The 19,493-nt window shown below is 44.1% G+C and overlaps 1 protein-coding gene across 1 annotated transcript; it reads left to right on the top strand.

Moving 5' to 3' along the window:
• The first annotated feature begins 5,175 nt into the window (after positions 1-5,175).
• On the top strand, positions 5,176-17,341 carry gapdh (glyceraldehyde-3-phosphate dehydrogenase). The gene is made up of 12 exons (XM_041222109.1): positions 5,176-5,235; positions 6,647-6,692; positions 10,468-10,567; positions 13,322-13,428; positions 14,111-14,201; positions 14,526-14,641; positions 14,893-14,974; positions 15,395-15,546; positions 15,943-16,021; positions 16,299-16,382; positions 16,569-16,666; positions 17,145-17,341. The coding sequence occupies exons 2-12, from the start codon at positions 6,670-6,672 to the stop codon at positions 17,212-17,214; spliced, it is 1,002 nt and encodes a 333-aa protein (XP_041078043.1). The 5' UTR covers positions 5,176-5,235; positions 6,647-6,669; the 3' UTR covers positions 17,215-17,341.
• The last annotated feature ends 2,152 nt before the right edge of the window (positions 17,342-19,493 follow it).

Genomic DNA, 19,493 nt, shown 5'->3' on the forward strand with positions numbered 1-19,493 from the left:
AAAGTCCCAGCAGGCGCGGGACGTCATGAATATGAAAGTTCAGATCGGTCGGATCATGGAGCTTTTGGAGATGCAGGCCCCACTAGCTCCGGCCGTGGGCCCCCATGTGGCGTCACCCCCACCGCCTGTGCCGGTCGCAGTCTTTATATCGCTCCCTGACCCCTGCGTGGGAGAGCAGGGTGAGCGGATCGACTGGAGAAGGACGCGCTCTCCATCGCCACCTCGTGGGGGGAGTCCACTTTCCCGCCGGATATGGAGGCTGGAGGCCGAGCCTGAATTCCCGACTGATACGGCCCTTACTTCCGAGGCTGCCTTGGTTACTAGCACGCCGCCACTGGCAGAGTCTGTGCCCACGCTTTTAAGCGCGGCGGCGTACCTGCAGGTCCCTTGGACAGCGCAGGCAGAGCCACGCCGTTCCGTCTTTTGACTGCATGACGTGGCTCCCCTTCCCAGCTTTCCCCAATTTTAGAGAGGAGGTGCGCTCCTCTTGGAACCACCCAGCCAGAGTGCCAGCGCAGTTGAGACATAGTTCTCCTCTGGCCTCGCTGGAGGGGGCAGAGAAGCTGGGCCTGTACGGGTTTCTCCCTGTGGACTCCACCATTGCTGCCTTGGTTAAGGCTCCACTGGTGGGAGGTATTCCCACTGACCCTGTGTGCCTGAACCTGCAGTGCAGGGTGACAGAGACACACGTCCGGAGGGCTTACGTGGTGGGAGCCCAGAGTGCCCGCTTAGCAAACACATTCAGTATGCTGGTTGCGTAGTTGGATTGGATTTTGCGTGACGCCCAGCTCCCAGATCTTGTGGCCATGGAGTTGTGATTGCTCTTGCATACGTTGTTCCAGATCTTCAGCCTGCAGGGTCAGACCCTGGGCCGGAGTCCACCAGGTCTAGTGGTTGTGCAGGCTGTCACAGGCCACTGATGCTGATAAGGCCACGCTATTGGACCATATCACCAGGCCACACCTTTGGCCCAGCAGTGGAGGAGATCTCTTCAGGAATGCAAGGAGTCGAGACAGGTATCCGCATTGCTCCCTCACCCCTACTCCGGCATGGGGCAGGTCGAGCCGCTGGCACTCTACCCTGACGCGAACAGTCATCCGGCTGGTGCCAGTTCCCACAGCCCCGCCAGGTGACCTTAGGCATCGCCTACTAGCCTCATCTCAGACCAGAGGCAGGACCCTCCCTCAGCGTGGTGGAAGTGGACGTAACCAGCCCAGGCAGCAACAACCGCGAAGGCGGTTATAGTGTTTCCATCCTAGACAACTGCCACCTCTAGCCCTGCCTCAGCCTCAGCCGCCTCAACAGGGCCCCTGAAGGCTGACGGCCTCAGACCCAATTCACGGCACAACAGCTGCACTACTGGCGCGCTTGCACCTCCGATGTGTGGGTGCTCGCAACCGTACAATATGGTTACGCGCTTCAGTTTCGTGATGGATCCGCTTCAGGCCTCGGTGCTCCAGACTGAAGTGTCAGCCTTGCTGGACAAGCGCGCCATTCGCCTGATAGATCCCACCTCTCTCGGAGAGGGGTTCTAATCGAGACTACTTTCTGGTACCGAAGAGGGACAGTGGCTTTCGCCCCATCCTGTACCTGAAGTTTCTCAGCCGGTTTCTGAAACAGAAAGGGTTCCACATGTTGACTGGTCATCACATACTCCAGTCTGTCCGGCTGGGTGACTGGTTTTCCACGGTGGACTTACAGGACGCATATTTTCACGTTACCATTCGTCCACAGCACAGGAAATATCAGCTTCACCTTTCAGGGCAGAGTGTACGAGTTTTCCATACTGCCGTTCAGCTTCTCCTTAGCTTCCATTACATTTTCAAAGTGTATAGACGCTATCCTCGCCCCCTTGCGGCTGCAAGGAGTCAGAGTGACAAATTGCCTCAACGACTGGTTGATCTGTTCCTAGTCGCGGGAAGGAACGGTTGCCCACACGACGCTAGTGACGGAGCATCTAGTGAGGCTGGGCCTCTCCATCAACAATGCCAAGAGTTGGCTGATGTCGATGCAGTGCATAATGTATGTGGGGCTCCGACTGGATTCCACTACAATGCGCGCATATCTGTCAGATGAAAGGTTAGCAGCTCTACATCACCACCTATACCTGTTTCGACAGGGATCGAGGGTGCCCCTTGTTTTGTACCAGCAACTACTGTGTCTGATGGCAGCAGCGGTATCAGCCATCGAGCTGGGTTTATTGCGCATGCACCTGTTACAGGCGTGTCTCAATGCGTTCCGGTTACATCCCAAACGCGGCTGACAGTGTGCCTCACGTGTACGGCGGCCCTGCGCTTGTGGAGGATTCCCTCTCACCTGCGCCAAGGAGTCAGAATATGAGTGGTTTACAACCGCAGGGTGGTGACGCCAGATGCCTCCAACTCAGGTTAGGGCGTGGTCTGCGAAGGCAGAGGAGTCAGCGGACCCTGGTCAGGCCGTTGGACGTCCCTGCATATCAATACGCTGGAGCTGCAGGCAGTGTTCCTTGCCCTCCAGCACTTCCTACCTGTGGTGCAGAACAGACGTTTGCTAATCCACGTGGACAATACATCAATGGTGGTGTATGTCAACCACCAGGGTGGTCTTAGTTCCCCAGGGTTGCATCGCCTAGTCTTCAGGATTCTGATTCAACAGAACCTACTGTCCCCTGGGGCAACACATGTTCCGGGCATGGAGAATCGGGCAGTGGACCTCCCCTCGAGGGAGGGCCCGCATTTGTTGGATTGGCGGCTCTACCCTCAGGTGGTGGAGCGCATTTGGGAACAGTTCGGGAAGGCGTAGGTCGATCTCTTTGCCTCGCTGAGATGACACACTGCTCCCTATGGTACTCCCTCCACTGCTGCGGCGGTCCACTCGGCGACGACGCCCTAGCCCACATATGGCCCAGAGTGCTCCTTTACGCATTCCCGCCTCTGCCATTACTCCCTGCCTTTCTCGAAAAGGTCCGGTCAGAGAAGGCATCAGTTCTCGTAGTGGCCCCCAGGTGGCCCAGAAGAATCTGATTTCCATCCCTGTGCCAGCTTTTGAATGGTCCGCCCTGAGAGATCCCGCTTCGCCAAGATGTCCTCAGCCAGACGAGAGGTACACTTTGGCACCCAGAGCCGGACTGGCTCCAGTTGTGGGTCTGGCCCGCTGATCAGCATTAGGGCTGTCAGACATGGTCGTGGGTACACTGCAGAATGCTAGGGCGCATTCCACTAGGTCACTGTATGCCTATAAGTGGAAATATTTTCAAGACTGGTGCCATACTAACAGTCATGATCCAATCTCCTGTCCCATGCCTGTCATCTTGCAGTTTCTGCAAGATCTACTTGAGGCTGGTAGATAACCTTCCACACTGAAGGTTTACCTAGCGGCTATTTCTGCTTGCCATGCCCCCGTTGACTCTGTGTCCCCAGGAGCGTATTTTCTGGCTACCCGGTTTCTATGAGATGCTCTGTGATAGCACCCTCCTAGGAGGGCTACTATCCCCGAATGGAGCCTTGAGATGGTAGTGGAGGATCTCACGCAGACCCCGTTTCAGCCTATATACTCCATTGAGTTGAAGCACCTGTCCATGAAGACAGCTTTCCTCTTGGCTATCACCTCCGCAAAGCAGGTTAGTGAGTTGCAGGCACTGTCTGTGCATAGCTCCTGCATGCATATTTGGGATGATGGTAGCAGAGTGTCACTGCTTGCAAGCCCTACGTTTCCCCCCAAGGTGGTTACAGCCTTCCACACTAATCATTCTATGGAACTGGAGTACTTTCATCCTCCACCGTTTGTGACAGAGGAGGATAAGAAGATGAACCTCCTCTTCCAGGTACAGGCATTGAGATGATATGTGGATAGGATGAGAGCGCTGCGTCAATCTGACCAGCTCTTCGTCTGCCATGGAATCCGGACCCTGGGACAGCCCCTTTTGAAGCGGTGACTGTCGCATGAAATGCGGACACAGCCTTGACTGAGTATGATACTGCTGGCTTACCCCCACCATGAGAGGCGTGTCTACATCATGGGTCCTCTTTCGAGGTGCTCCATAGCTGAGATTTGTGATGCAGCTAGCTGGGCTACCCCGCATACTTTTTCCAGGTTCTATCACCTGAATGTGGTAGATCCCTCATTGCCCTCTGTGGGCACTAGGGTTCTCGAGGTTGCACTCTTGCACCGCTGACCTTGGTCAGACAGGACTTAGCGTCCCTCATATATAAGGTAAAGGAGGCTATGTGGTCCAGTGGTTAAAGAAAAGGGCTTATAACCAGCAGGTCCTTGGTTCAAACTCTGGTTCACTCACTGGCTCATTGTGTGACCCTGAGCAAATTACTTACCCTCCTTGTGCTCTGTCTTTTGGTGTGTGAGACGCTGTAAGTGACTCAATATCCTCTCTCTAAGCAGAGAGACAGAGAAAGGGAGGGATAGAGAGCGAGCCAGCACTCAGAGTTTAATTAATTTCAACAGTACCGCTATTCTCTTAATTACACACACACACACACACACACGCACACACACCCACACACACACACACAGGAATGAGCTGGCACTGTAACAGTGCGCTCTCACAGCTCAGCACAAGCACTGCCACTCAAACAGTGGACGCTTTCTGTTGAGAGTTTAAAGGTGTGCTAACTTCTTTAAAATCAATTTCCTTACAGCTTGTTATCACTACCTTTATCACTGGGCCCTTTTTAAAGGAGTGCTAACCATCTTTAAAATCCATTCTCTATTAAAACGTGCACAGGTTCCCCTCATTGTGTTGAAGATTTGTTGGTTGCTGTGTTCTATTGTTCAGTTTTTAATCTGCAGCGATTTCAAAATGGTATTTCAACACTGTAGATGAAAAGCTGGTCCCTAATCACTTCCTGGTGCTGTTGCAGAATCACACAGTTTATCTGACTGAAATAGTCATGAATTCATTCTTATTATTTTTATAACGCAGACTCAATAATGAGGTCGGTAGTAGTGAACAGTAGCAAGCAGCACGTTTGCGTTATTGTAAAAACCATCAAACTGGACTGTCAACGAGGCCTGCTTTCGTTCTATCTTTCTGACAAAGTCGAGTGCAGAAAAAAAATGCAAAACCGTGGAATTGCAGTAAAACAACACGTCTGTGTGACCTTGACATTTTCCTTCTAGGGTAGGGTACTGGCTCCAATCAGGAAGGAGAAGGGGGCGTGGCCCCGTTATATAACTCGGGTCGAGCGGCTCTGAGTTTACACGCTGTTTGGTACGCAGAGCCGGGTTTTGAATCTCACTCAGGTAAGCAGCAATGGGGAAATTAAACTGTTTTGGCATGGGGCCCCAATCATGTTTAAAATAGTGGTTGACTAAGAAGTGCGCAAGGTTTAGCTTATTTTTACCTAAACGGTCGCATTATTATTATTAGTGCAAAGCGAAAAAGACGAGTGTATTGCCTCAACTTTTTGTTTTATAGAACGGGCCGTTGATCGTGATATTTAATATTGAGGTCAAGTCAGCAAAGTAAATAAACTTAAATGAACTCGTTAGTGGCTATGCAGTATTACATCGTCAATTCATCACGGGCGTAACTAAAACAGAATTTTTATACGGTCTTTTTGTTTATCTACTAGCGAAACGTCAGTGCATATATGCTCTGTTTGTTGGTAATTCAGGCTGGTCGCCTGCGTTTGATAAACTGTCATTTTATTGATGACTGAGTTACCCGATTGTTTTACTTCCCTATTGCCTTGCAATGGAAATGTAGTCGTGTATTAAAGGTAACGTTTACCACCTGTTTGCATTTAGAATGCATGCATGTCGCCTTGTAAGGGATCTTCGTGAAATCACCCCTTTGGATCGAAAACAAAGGTTCTTTGTATTGCAGAAGTGGTCGCTTTTTTACAGCTTGCATATATAATTTGTCGTGTCACGATCCGACTTACGTTCCCATTGTCAATGCATAGTATACATTACAACAGAGTTGCGCATAGTATATCGATCACTGAGAAACTAATGCCTTTGATCTACAGCTCAATTACGTTTTGCGTCCATCTGTGAATGCAGCAGGCAGACATTGTCACTCAACACACGTTTCCAAACTACTTGACGTGTGAAACATTTTTTTCCCTGACAATTTGCTGGTTTGAGGCATCGTCATTAAAGTGGAGGCGTGCAATGCTTCGTATTAAATTATAATTGACTGGCTACGGCAATGAGGGTCTAATTTTTCCTCGTAGGTTTTCTGAATTTACAGCCAATTAAGTCATCTCCCACCGGGGGGCGGCGCAGTTCTGAACTGGCGTCTTTGGAAAGGTGGTTACTGTGGTAACGGTATGCTTCTATGAATTTTAAAATAAAAGGGTGTTGACAGGTTCGTTACGGACAGTTCTCATAGTCGCCAGTCGTAAATGTATGTGGAATCGGCATATGTGTATTATACCCTGAAGTAATCTCGGACCAGTTTATTTTGGATAAACTATTTGGAATATTGGTGAAAATGCAAGGCTGGGTTTCTTGATATTCATATAGGTCTAAATCTCGATAGAGGGCCGTGTTTGAATAACGTTCTCGTATTTACCTCGTTGTGTTTTTTAATAACTTTGTGTTTTTTTGTGGTTCGCTGTTAACTTTATAGCGTATATTAAACTTGAATGAGGTTGGAAGGATTCAAATAAGTTAATCCCCTCCCCCTTTTGTTTTTCTCTTGCAGACGAGGATTTAATTTGAGGCAAAATGGTGAAAATTGGAATTAACGGGTAAGCAAACGTGTAATGTAAATTAAATAAATCAGTTCAGTCATCTGGACCTATTAAGAATTGCTTTCTAAACTAGGACAGTTTCACAAAACTGTAGCTAAGCTATCATTAACAGTTTCAAAAAACAAGATGGAACAATAGTTTAGAAATCAACTGTCTATAAATGGTGTTATTTATAGATGTTAAGTGGATTAGCAGGCTGCCTATAACTGTTTTGTGAAACTAGACCCTGGACTTTCATTTGAAAGTCAAATATCTGCTTGTGCAAGAACTTAAACTGGTTAGCTTTGAGCATGTTCGGGACTTTGACCCGCATTCCATAACAACTGACTTGTGTTGCGCTTTACAGATGCATCGCGTGTAGGCTGACAGTCATGACAGACAGTTTTGACTGTTAAATGCAAATCCTTCAAACTAACACAGCTTTACACAAACACTACTATATAATGTCTATAAATGGTGGCATTAAGTAGCTTGGCTCTTTGTCCATTTTATCAATCCTGTTGGCAGTCCAGTTTATTTACATTCTCTAAAGCAGTTTGGGTGTTTTCTTTTAAAATTGCCCATGTCAATATTTGAAACTATTTTAAACATGTAGAATTGCTACAGAGCTTGGCAATTGCCTGTTGCATGTTTCATATAAAGGAAACCCCCCCCCCCCCCCCCCCCAATCGCCAACCTGCCACATTCTGTAGTCGACGTGCTAGCTGCATGACACTGGCAGCGTAAAGGAATAACCCCTAGTTAGCTAGAGTGTCCTGAGGGCATTGGATGATTCAAGGTTTTTTGCCATTTTCCCCTTCCTATAATGGCTCGGCAACCCTCTACGAAATCGAGCCACCCTGTCCCTAACCCAACCCTATCCTTAAGCAACCCCTGCCCTAAAATCTAACCTCCAAACCCATTACCTAAACCTAACCATTAAGAATCCTCTGCCCTTGGGACACTTTCTAGGGGCTATTCCTGTGTGCTGTGTAACACTACCAACCCACTGCATGCTGGAATTGAGTCATACCTCCCAATAGATGTTTTTTTCCAACTTTATTTATATTTTGTATAAACCAGTTTTTACCATCAAACTAATTTCTGGCACATTTGATAGATGTTTCTCAATGTTGCAACACTCGCTGAGTTCTTGGTTTAATGTTGCTTTTAAATGTTGTATTTGTTTTCTTAGTTACCATGGAGCAGTTAACCTTTCATATCTGACAGATTTGACATGTACATTGCACTTCAAACCCATAGACACTGGAGCTAGTCAGTCGCTGGTAAACAGGGATTTGCCTCTTGGTTACAAGAAACAATGGTGTCAATCGTTGAACCTATGATTCCAGAGGGCGGTTGACTGTTCGCAATGGGTTTTACATTTTCCCTTTTGAACTTAGTGGGTACTCAAATGCTGCTTTCCCACATTGCAGTGTGAGATGTAGTCATTTCTCCCCCATAGGTTTAAACTACAGAGGCTGTGCTCCAGAACTACAGGTCCCAGGGTGCACTGTGCTAGTTGTAGCTTTAGGTTATTTAACACATTTGACTCTGTTCATGCTGCATAAACAGCCAGATTCACTAGACGGTGAGGGGGCTGGTGACCTGAAGCTCATCGCTGCCCTTCTAGTGTTGCAGTTTGTTCAATCAGTCTAGCTCAAATGTTAAGTAACTGTAAACTTCTGTAAATTCATGTCTAAAATTAGAAACTTGATGGAAGCCCTCTATGGAACGGATTCCAAATGTGCAGGCCAAATGGCATCTACTGTACTTTACCCTCCTACTGGACTATGAACTGAGACCTGGTGTATTAAATTTTGTTTAGTGCTCTGTAGGTTTGAGTGGTCTCTTTCCTGTACTACTAGAGCAACTAGTACGACTTTGATTCTGACCCAGAAGTCTGTCTCCTTGTCTTCAGTTTTACTATTTCTTATTCTTTCAATGTGTATTATAACGAAGTTCAGTTTTCACTGTTCAGTCCTTCCTCTTGAACTACCTTCTGCTGCTTGGATCAGTCCCTCTTGGTCTGAGCAGAACAGCCCTGGTCAAGTAGATGCCAAACATGCTGGAGAGGCATAACTGTCTGTGTTTCATCTTTCACGTTTCTCTGCTTTGTAAACCAAGCCTAGTATTAGCCCGGGATGGGGTTACAGATTTGTAAATAGGTCATGAAGGATATTTTATAGACAAGACTGTACCTGCGGGATGGGGAGATGAATAGAATTCTGTTTCTTTGGCCAAAATTAGACCCTGTATCGTGTTGAGCATTTGACAGTCTCCTGTGGAAGTCTGCACTGGTGTATGAGACTGACCTCCACTTCAGGAGGAGAACAGTGCTTGCTGGACAAGTGCTGCCTAAAATGTTTCATCGGTTCCTGTAACAAAGTTCCTAAATGACTATCAAAATGATCCTAAAGAGACCAGTCCATCAATGAGGTCTGAAATGAATGCCTGTCCCTTCCACTGCAAAGGAGCCTTTCTAACCTTTTATTTGGGGTAGATCCAGTTTAGTTTCACTGTAATGCAGCACTAATTGTAGATCAGCTTTAAATAAAGGCTGCAGTTGTGTAAGCTGAACTCGCTCTTGAGTTTCTGGTATTTTTATTTATTGGTTTTTTGGGGGGGGGAGTTGTAAGTGTTCAAGCCTCTATTGCTTTAAAATGACAATGTTTTAACTGTACGCCTGTGGCCTTGCTCGAATTCCTATTGCACAATTCTCTTTTTCCCCCTGCCTTATTCTCAAATGCTTAACACTGAAAAGCAGCATCCTGCCCACTAACAAAACTGTTCTTCACTCTGCACACCCCTCCCCCCCTTTTCAAAGGGTTAGTCTGCTACAGAACCACTTGTGAGAATTAAACATCTCTGTGGTGGATAGGATTACAACAGCTGCATTTCAGTAGTTTTAATTTAGCAAGGTGACCTTTTTCTTCACTCCAGTTTATCATGAGCAAAAGTACATGCAGTGGTTTTAAGAATTCTGCTATTGATAAATCAAATATTATATATAAAATTGATTAATTTTAAAGAGCAGTGCACTCTTAATGCCGACTGCTGTTAAATCTCGTAGCAGGCTTGTTTGTGCATGGTAACTCAAATATTGGATCCAAGGGTCATTATTGAAATAACTGTCTGCTTGGGTGGGTGTTTAACAGGGCTGCATGTATCTGGTTAAATATCAACTCTAACTGTACTGAAGTGCACAAAACACTAACAAATCTCTAGTATCCAGAGGAGAGTGTTTGTGTATTGCTGTATAATGGTGCAGTTACACAGGGTTGTCTTGGGAGAGGCAGCACAAATCAAAAGCTGGTTTTCTTGGATTTATTTTTTTTTTCTTGACAAGCTACCACCTGCTGGGACACCATTCCAACAGCAGTTAACATCCAAAGTGGTATATTGGTGTTGCATTAGGGTTTAATCTGCCTATCCACATTTGGGTTTCCATAAAATCAAGCCTATGTTATGCTGTCAGAGAAAGCAATTTCTTTAAACATTCCTAGGGAAACCCTTCTAATCATTTAGACTATCTCCCAAACCCTTGCTATGTAGCTATAAATCCTGATGCTTGTGTACAATGTAACACTTGTATTGACATTTCTCTGGCCTGCATTACAAGCAATCCAGGTATCTTCAAGTTTAAATGGTTTTTTTTAATTTAAACGCTGTTTGAGAATGTAATCGAATGCCAAGCACTGGCAGATTGTCTGAAGCTGAGCTCTAAAGTGCCCAGACTGTTTGTTTGTGTCTAGCCTGGGTGTCTTGTACCCAACAGCCTCTTCTGTTTCAGATTTGGACGTATTGGCCGTCTTGTGACCCGTGCTGCAGTGCTTTCTGGGAAGGTGGAAATTGTGGCCATCAATGACCCCTTCATTGACCTGGACTACATGGTGAGCCACACTGACTGGCATCAATACATTGCTCAAGAGAACATTCAAAAGGAGTAGACAAATCAAAAATAGAGGAAGAAAAAAAAATAGCAAATATGTTAAATTGCCAAAATCACAAGTTTAATAGATGCCCCACATGTCAAGTTCCTATCCAGGCGAAGTGTTAAAAGGAGCTCTTAAAATAAACAAATCCCCCTGGGCCGGATGAGATCCTCCCAGTAGTACTCAAAGAAATGAAAGCGACAAAATTGCAAACGTAATACGAATCCACAAGTGGCAAACACTGAACAGGCAGCAGCAATGGTCCTGAACAATGATCTAGACAAGATTCGGAAACTGGGCAGATAGATCCAAAATGGCAAATTACATCTATGGTAACAGACTGGGAAAGTGTACAAGGGGGCAGCAGACGCCCAGAAAATAAAAAATATTCAGCGAAAAAAGGCACTTTACAGAGCATTTAAAAAGGACCAAAAAGAAAGTACACAGAAAGAGTACACAGAACTGCAAATGCAAGTCAAAAAGGAAGTTAGAAAGGCCAAGAGAGAAATAGAAATGAACATTGCTAAAGAAGCTAAAACCAATTCCAAAATGTTTTTCCAATATTACAACAGCAAGAGAACATTCAAAGAGGAGATTAAATGTTTAAGAGATACAAATGGCAAAATCATAGAGGAAGAAAAAAAAAAAGCAAATATATTAAATGATTACTTTTCACAAGTTTTTACAAAGGAAGATACTGACAACATGCCCCACATGTCATCCAGTTCCTATCCAGTTTTAAATAACTTTAGCATAACTGAGGCAGAAGTGTTAAAGGGACTAGGAGCTCTTAAAATAAACAAATCCCCTGGGCCGGATGAGATCCTCCCAGTAGTACTCAAAGAAATGAAAGAAGTAATTTACAAACCGCTAACCAAGATCATGCAAGCAGTCTCTTGACACAGGGGTGGTACCGACAGACTGGAAAATTGCAAATACCGATCCACAAAAAGGGAAACAAAACTGAACCAGGTAACTACAGACCAGTAAGCCTGACTTCTATTATATGCAAACTTATGGAAACTATAATAAGATCCAAAATGGAAAATTACCTATATGGTAACAGGGTACTGGGAGACAGTCAACATGGTTTTAGGAAAGGGAGATCGTGTCTAACTAACTTGCTTGATTTTTTTGAGGATGCAACATCGATAATGGATAATTGCAAAGCATATGACATGGTTTATTTAGATTTCCAGAAAGCTTTTGACAAAGTCCCGCACAAAAGATTAATTCTCAAACTGAACGCAGTTGGGATTCAAGGAAACACATGTACATGGATTAGGGAGTGGTTAACATGTAGAAAACAGAAAGTACTGATTAGAGGAAAAACCTCAGAATGGAGTGTGGTAACCAGCGGTGTACCACAGGGATCAGTATTAGGTCCTCTGCTATTCCTAATCTACATTAATGATTTAGATTCTGGTATAGTAAGCAAACTTGTTAAATTTGCAGACGACACAAAAGTAGGAGTGGCAAACACTGTTGCAGCAGCAAAGGTCATTCAAAATGATCTAGCATTCGGAACTGGGCAGACATGGCAAATGACATTTAATAGAGAAGTGTAAGGTACTGCACGCAGGAAATAAAAATGTACATTATAAATATCATATGGGAGATATTGAAATTGGAGAAGGAATCTATGAAAAAGACCTAGGGAGTTTTTGTTGACTCAGAAATGTCTTCATCTAGACAATGTGGGGAAGCTATTATATATAGTGAAAAGTGTTGAATAAATGGTGAGACATCAAGCATTCAAAATTCTAAAAGGTAGTGTCGACCCAAGGTACTTTTTCAGCCTGAAAAAAGAAACAGGACCAGGGGTCACAAATGGAGATGTTTAGAAAATAGGAGGCGCTTTTTTTACACGCTGCATACATTGTGAAAAGTGTTGAATTTAAATCAAGGGAACTGCTGCTCTAGAAAGAGTGCAAAGAAGAGCGACCAGAATTATTCCGGGCTTAAAAGGCATGTCATATGCAGACAGGCTAAAAGAATTGAATCTGTTCAGTCTTGAACAAAGAAGACTACGTGGCGACCTAATTCAAGCATTCAAAATTCTAAAAGGTATTGACAGTGTCGACGCAAGGGACTTTTTCAGCCTGAAAAAAGAAACAAGGACCAGGGGTCACAAATGGAGTTTAGAAAAAGGGGCATTCAGAACAGAAAATAGGAGACACTTTTTTACACAGAGAGAATTGTGAGGGTCTGGAATCAACTCCCCAGTAATGTTGTTGAAGCTGACACCCTGGGATCCTTCAAGAAGCTGCTTGATGAGATTTTGGGATCAATAAGCTACTAACAACCAAACGAGCAAATGGGCCGAATGGCCTCCTCTCGTTTGTAAACTTTCAGACGCCCAGAAAATAAATTGGCTGACTGCACTGTAACCAGGACAATGCATCTCCACAGGCTATTGGGCAGGAGCACAAGTGTTTGATATTGAACTGTTATAACTTGACCAAGGCTTCTAAAGTTTGTAGCTTTCTACTTTGTTCTTCCCAAAGTAGAACAGTTATGTATAAAAACCATACAGCAATCTCAATGTGTTGATTGTAAATGGAAACCTGCATGCAAGGACCAAGAAAATGGTGTGCATTGAAGTGAATGCAGTAGGGTTGCTGACCGTCTCAAGTGCTTGATTTTTATTGTAAAGTTTGAGTGTGGTGTATGCAGCTGCTGTCGGTGTGATGCTGCCGCTCTGTCTCCCAGGTCTACATGTTCAAGTATGACTCCACTCACGGCCCCTTCAAGGGAGATGTGAAGGCTGAGGGTGGCAAGTTGGTCATCAATGGGAAAGCAGTGACCGTCTTCCAGGAGTGAGTACACAAGCCAACGAACACCGTTCAGATGCAAAGACTAGTGGAACGCTGTGTGGGGTGTACTTAAGTACTTGATATGCAAGTCAATAGATGCATGTGTATGTATTGTTAGACTGCTTCTGTATTTGACTTTAATTTTGTGGTCCAGTAACTACATACAAAGTTGGGTATGTAGCATTAATGAAATTCTGTAAGCTATCCATGCTACCTAAATGTAACATGATTTGCCTTTCAAAATCATGTTTTGAATAGGGTATTCATAGCTTTACATGATCATGTAGGTAGCTTTTCTTTTTTTTTTTTTTTTTTTTTTTTTTTTAACTGGAGCAGGAAACTACCAAGCATCAGACTTGACATGCATGGTATTGGTCAATACATATCCCATGCAAGTACAGTTCACGAAATGAACTCCATAGTATGACACGAAATAAAGCAGTACCAAATCTAACTTGGCAACAATTGTTTGATTTGCTTGAAGCAGCTGGCTACTCCAAGGAAACATGTCAGGCTTCAATTTATCTTGCTCCACCTGATTCATTTATTGCTTTGATCACAATTGCATGATAACCAACACTTACCATGCCTGGCACTGGCCCGACATTCAAGAATAACAAATAGCCAATATTTATTTCAAACGATTGAAGGTCTAATGGGCTCATGTAGAGGATACTGTTTTTAGGCGTGACCCAGCCAACATCAGATGGGGCGATGCTGGTGCTGACTATGTAGTGGAATCCACTGGCGTTTTCACCACCATGGAGAAGGCTTCTGTAAGTATTCCTCCCAGTTCAGTGCACACTTGCAAAACAAGTGCAGCTGCTGTTAATGCGTTCTGATGGGGATCAAACACTATGTTGTATCCAGTACTGTTCATTCAGTTGGTTTTAATCAAACTAATTAATTGACTGCTTTAAATACAGTATTCTGAATTTGCCTGCCTCAGGATTTCAATCACTGGGATCTTAAAGACCCAGCTTGACAACTGAAGACCAAGACTAGCACTGGTCTGAATAGCTGCCTCTATGCTATGTTTTCTTGTCATTGTCGAGTTGTGTAAGCAGAGAGACTGACTGTCTTGTGTCTGGAATCCTCAGACTCATCTGAAGGGCGGTGCTAAGCGTGTTATCATCTCAGCCCCTAGTGCTGACGCCCCCATGTTTGTGGTCGGTGTCAATCATGAGACTTACAACAAGTCGCTCAAGATTGTCAGGTAAAAACCATGAGAGCAGGACTTCAATCCACTTTGATGCCAGAACAAAAGGCTTTCAACAGATTTTACAGAATGCTTTAAACATGATTTAATTGCCACAGCCTCTTTTTGAAGTGTCTTTTTCCAAATTGAGAAAACAAACTTTGTCCAACCCTATTGAAAATCGATATTAGTCATTCAGTAATTGCTCCATCTTGTATTTGAATCCTGTAATCTGTTTTATTGATCTCTCCTTTTCTCCCTGGTTTCAGCAATGCCTCTTGCACCACTAACTGCCTGGCTCCCCTGGCTAAAGTGATCAATGACAACTTCACCATTGTTGAGGGTCTCATGGTAAGCGCAGCTCATCTGGATTCTGTTTTATGAAGGCACATTCTTGAGAGGCATCAGCTGCAATGTGAGTGACCCTGTGTAAGCAACTCCAGCACTGCAGGTGATTAGAACATTTTAGGGAAGCATTTGATCCTTGACAACAAGTGTGTTTAATCAGAATGGACCTCAACGTGCTGTTAATTTGTATGAACTGCCACATTAAGTCTTGCAGATCAGTGAGATCATACTTCAGACCCTCTTAGTGTTTGATCACTTTGCTTTCCAGATCAAATTAACGTAAGGGAGCACTAACGCCGCACAAGCCTTGTCTGAATTGGACGTTTTCTGCACAGTGGTTTTGGATTCCCCAGCTGTCTTGACTGAATATTTCTCTGCCTGCCTCTAGTTCTGCCTTGTTTTGAAAGTGTCTCTGTGTCCTAGACCACAGTCCACGCCTACACAGCCACGCAGAAGACTGTGGATGGCCCCTCTGGTAAGCTGTGGAGAGATGGCAGAGGTGCGCACCAGAACATCATTCCAGCCAGCACCGGCGCCGCAAAGGCTGTATCCAAGGTCATCCCTGAGCTCAACGGGTCAGTAATACACATTGCATCAGTACTCCACATCTATACGCTGATAGTTTGTACCAGAAATACTGAACACACTCGCTGTTTTCCCTAAGCTCACTGGGTCTGTAATAACTAGCAAACAAACGGGTAAGTACCAAAAACACTTTCTGTACCAGATCACCCCTTCCCACGCATTGCTGAGCTCTGTTGGTAGCACAAGTGGTCACCCCAGCACTGAGCTCTCAACACACAGATTAAAATGTTTGTGACCAGAAGTCTGCCAATTTTATGAAGCAAAGTCTAGTTTGTTTGGTGTGGTCTGTCTATTTCTTCCTTCCCCCACATTCTGCGGTGTTTGCTTGTTTGTACAGCAGAGACTGTCCCCTAAAGTCAGTCCTGACTACCCCTCTGTCTCTTCAGCAAGCTGACTGGAATGGCTTTCCGTGTTCCCACTCCCAATGTCTCTGTTGTGGATCTGACCTGCCGTCTTGAGAAACCAGTAAGTGCCACACTGGGGACAAAGACTTGTCTAATTCTAGTATAATGCATCAAAACTGCAAAGCTTTCGTTGGGTGGTCTTTTTATAAAGTGTGGTACCTCTCCAATTAGACGAGACATTGTGGAAACTGTATAGTGCGCTAGTGTGTCTTGTATGGCTAGTGTCAGGCAGGGTATTGAAGCTCACTCTTAACTAGGGCTGTCTCAGGATGTCCAGCAATACTACCTAATACTTTGACATCGTTGCTGCTGTTACTGATGGATTGTTTCCCTGCTAGGCCAAATATGATGACATCAAGAAGGTTGTCAAGGCAGCAGCTGAAGGGCCCATGAAGGGAATTCTGGGATACACAGAAGACCAGGTTGGTGCCGGTTCAGAATACACCTTGGTCTCCATTCAGGAAGGAAGATGATGTGCAGTCTTTTGTATTGCTCTGTTACCAATTGGGTGGAAAGTTATTTACGAAAAACACAACCTTCCAAAGGAGCCCAGTGTATATATTTAACAATGGTGCAGAATGTTTTTCAGATGTCTGTTTCCTCTTCAGGTGGTGTCATCTGACTTCAATGGAGATGTCCGCTCCTCAATCTTTGATGCTGGGGCCGGTATCGCCCTGAATGACCACTTTGTCAAGCTTGTCACATGGTGAGTTGTGCCTCCAACTGATTCTGTAGCACTACTGAAACATGGGCACTAAGTTCAGTCCCAGATCTTTTTCTTTCTCCCCCCCACCCAAGTGTGCCAACCAAGAATGCTTTAAAGTCAATCTCCTACCTTTCCCCTGCTGGGAAAGAATTATCCCTGGTATTGCTACATTGGTCTTTAGTAGGAGTTTTAGCACTTACTTCAGTAAATAGAACCCATTTTCAATGCCAATCATGGCTTTTTAAAAATATGTAAATGTATCCAGTGTGTTAAGCTTTTATTTGGATGACAGGTAGTAACTGTACATATCCAGCGGTTTGTCTTGAGACAAATCTCTGAACCAGATTCACAGCTGAGCATGACCACTGTGGTAATCTGTCCCAACTAGTGCTTTATAGTTTTGTAATGATGTGTTGTCATTGCCCCCCATCCGTCAGACCCTGGTTGTGCAGTGCTGTGACCCTGTCTGTCTCTGCAGGTATGACAATGAGTTTGGGTACAGCAACAGAGTCGTGGACCTCATAGTCTACATGGCTTCAAAGGAATAGAACTCCTGCCCTGTCTGTGACATCACTTAAAACATGCCTCCTTTCTGAGATCCTCCCTGTCACAGCCCAAACCTCAGTGTGTAACAATCTGGTAGAAAGAACAATAAAGTCCTCCAGTGAGATTAAATGGTGTGTTTTTTTTTTTGTAGTTTCATGGTGCTGTTTCGTCTATTTACTTTAACACCCCTGTGAGCAATCCTGAAGTGATGCAAGACCGATAGCACGACGTAGCTCCTTGTAATTCAAATCTTTCTTCTGAAAGAATGGTTACTAGTTTAGCATGAATTCTCCCTATAGTTAATCTTTACATATTGGTACATTCGGTATATTTTAATTTCATCATGGTCTCCACTGGCACAGAACAGTCCTGAGTTGATTTAGTTAATTGATAAGGGGTCAGATCTCAATCGTGCCTCTGTTTAAACAATTCTTGCACCATTCAATAAGAGCCCTGTGTGAATTCACTTTTTTTTTTTTTTTTTTTTTTTTTTTTTTTTTTTTTTGGTTTGTTGGTCAAAGTGAAACTGGAGAGGTATGTGAAATATGGGATACAATGGGTGGGGCTTGGCTGGAGATACAGTACAGAGTGTCTGCTATTCAATATTAAACCTCTTTTACTCCGGGGGGGGGGGGGGGGGGGGGGTATATTTAAACAGCGCTTAAAATTGGACACCCCTGCCAAATGCTAAATAAATGTACTTGAAGGGTGATTCCAGAACCTTATGGAGACATGCAGGCTGTTCATAAGCTTGAAGCATGTTATTCTAGACTTGTACTGTCTAAGTAATTAAGCTTAGAGGTGTGTGGTTTTTTTTTTTTTTTTTAAAAAACTACTGATCGAGGCTTCCTTCTAGCACTAGCAATGTCGAACACAAAACAAGCTGGTCTTTTTCATGAGCCAAAAGAAATGAGGATCATGGGTCGCAAATGGAGATTAGATTAAACAAAGGGGCATTCAAAAGAATTTTTTATTTTTTAATGCACAGAATTGTGAGGGTTTGGGACTAACTCCCCAATAATGTTGTTGATGCAGACACTCTGGGATCCTTAAAGAAGCTGATTGAGATTCTAGGATCAATAAGCTACTAACAAGCAAGATTGGCAGACTGGCTTCCTCTTGTTTACAAACTTTCTTATGGTCTTAGAATTCTGCTTCTAATTTGGAAGATAGCTCAATTCTACATTCCATTCTGAAGATTTGAATCCTGCTTCCCTTCTCTGCGTGACTATTATATATACACACACCCAGCAAACCACTTATCCTGTTGTCATAAATGTAATGTTTGGCATTGGGTACTGGGAGTGATTATGGAGGGGGAGTGTCTATTTGTACATCAGCCCAGCTGTGTGTCACACTTATATTTTTGCATATGTCTGGAGAACCACTTATCCTATCATGATGTACTTTGGCATTAACATTGCTCAATGTAAGTTGGAGAGTACTGCATTCTGGGGCTATACAAAGATGTATGTACATCAATATGTACTTTATTAGGAGAACCTTTTATTAAATGATTGAACATGTCACTGCTGTTTCTATTACATTCTGGTAGTCATGGGCTACTTTTCAACCTGCTGATGGCAGCTGTGCTGGGAGATGTAATCACAGGAGTGGGACGTAGCCTGCATGTAAACACAGCCAGTCACTCATTGCTCTCCATGTACACTCGCTCACATCACTTGTCATTACTCTTGTTCTGTCATTCATAGTTTTTATAAAAAGTATGAAGTGCATGATGTTTCACAGCACCCATCAATACTCGTTGTTCAGGAAGGGAAGCGGAGATACCGATTGCTATCCTGAATCGACGTGGAAATGAGACACGAGACAGTTAATCGCATTTCACAGCTGTCTGTCTGATGTGATTAATACTGAATGGGAAGAAAGAATATCTCAACATTGAATCTATTGGATTGGTTTGACCTCTTTCGCCATGTTCCATTTCTATATCTCCCATCTAACTGTCACACAAGCAAGAGATATTATATGGTTGTATGCAGTGATTTATATATAATGTCCTGTAAATCTGGCATTACAGGCTATATCAGCAGTGTTGGGTAGTTACTTTTGAAAAGTAATCCATTGCAGGAATAGTTATTTGACATATCAATGAAACGTGATACGTTATACATGGTTTCTTAAGAGTTGTATGGTTTGCATTGTGATAGAAGACCAGAAGCACAGCTCATTGCAGTTCACCAAGTGAAAAGAGAATGAGTGTGCTTTAGAGCTGGTATCAATACATACACTCCCCATCATTTGATTGTGGTGTGTCCAA

This window comes from Polyodon spathula, chromosome 21 (assembly GCF_017654505.1).
Source record: "Polyodon spathula isolate WHYD16114869_AA chromosome 21, ASM1765450v1, whole genome shotgun sequence".
Taxonomy (NCBI): Eukaryota; Metazoa; Chordata; class Actinopteri; order Acipenseriformes; family Polyodontidae; genus Polyodon; species Polyodon spathula.

What these genes read in the sequence shown, in the direction of transcription:
- gapdh (XM_041222109.1), top strand. Translation starts at nt 6,670, where the DNA reads ATGGTGAAAATTGGAATTAACGG. An exon ending in CCACCATGGAGAAGGCTTCT is followed by an intron (nt 14,202 to 14,525) that starts GTAAGTATTCCT and finishes TGGAATCCTCAG; the next exon opens with ACTCATCTGAAGGGCGGTGC. An exon ending in TTTGTCAAGCTTGTCACATG is followed by an intron (nt 16,667 to 17,144) that starts GTGAGTTGTGCC and finishes CTGTCTCTGCAG; the next exon opens with GTATGACAATGAGTTTGGGT.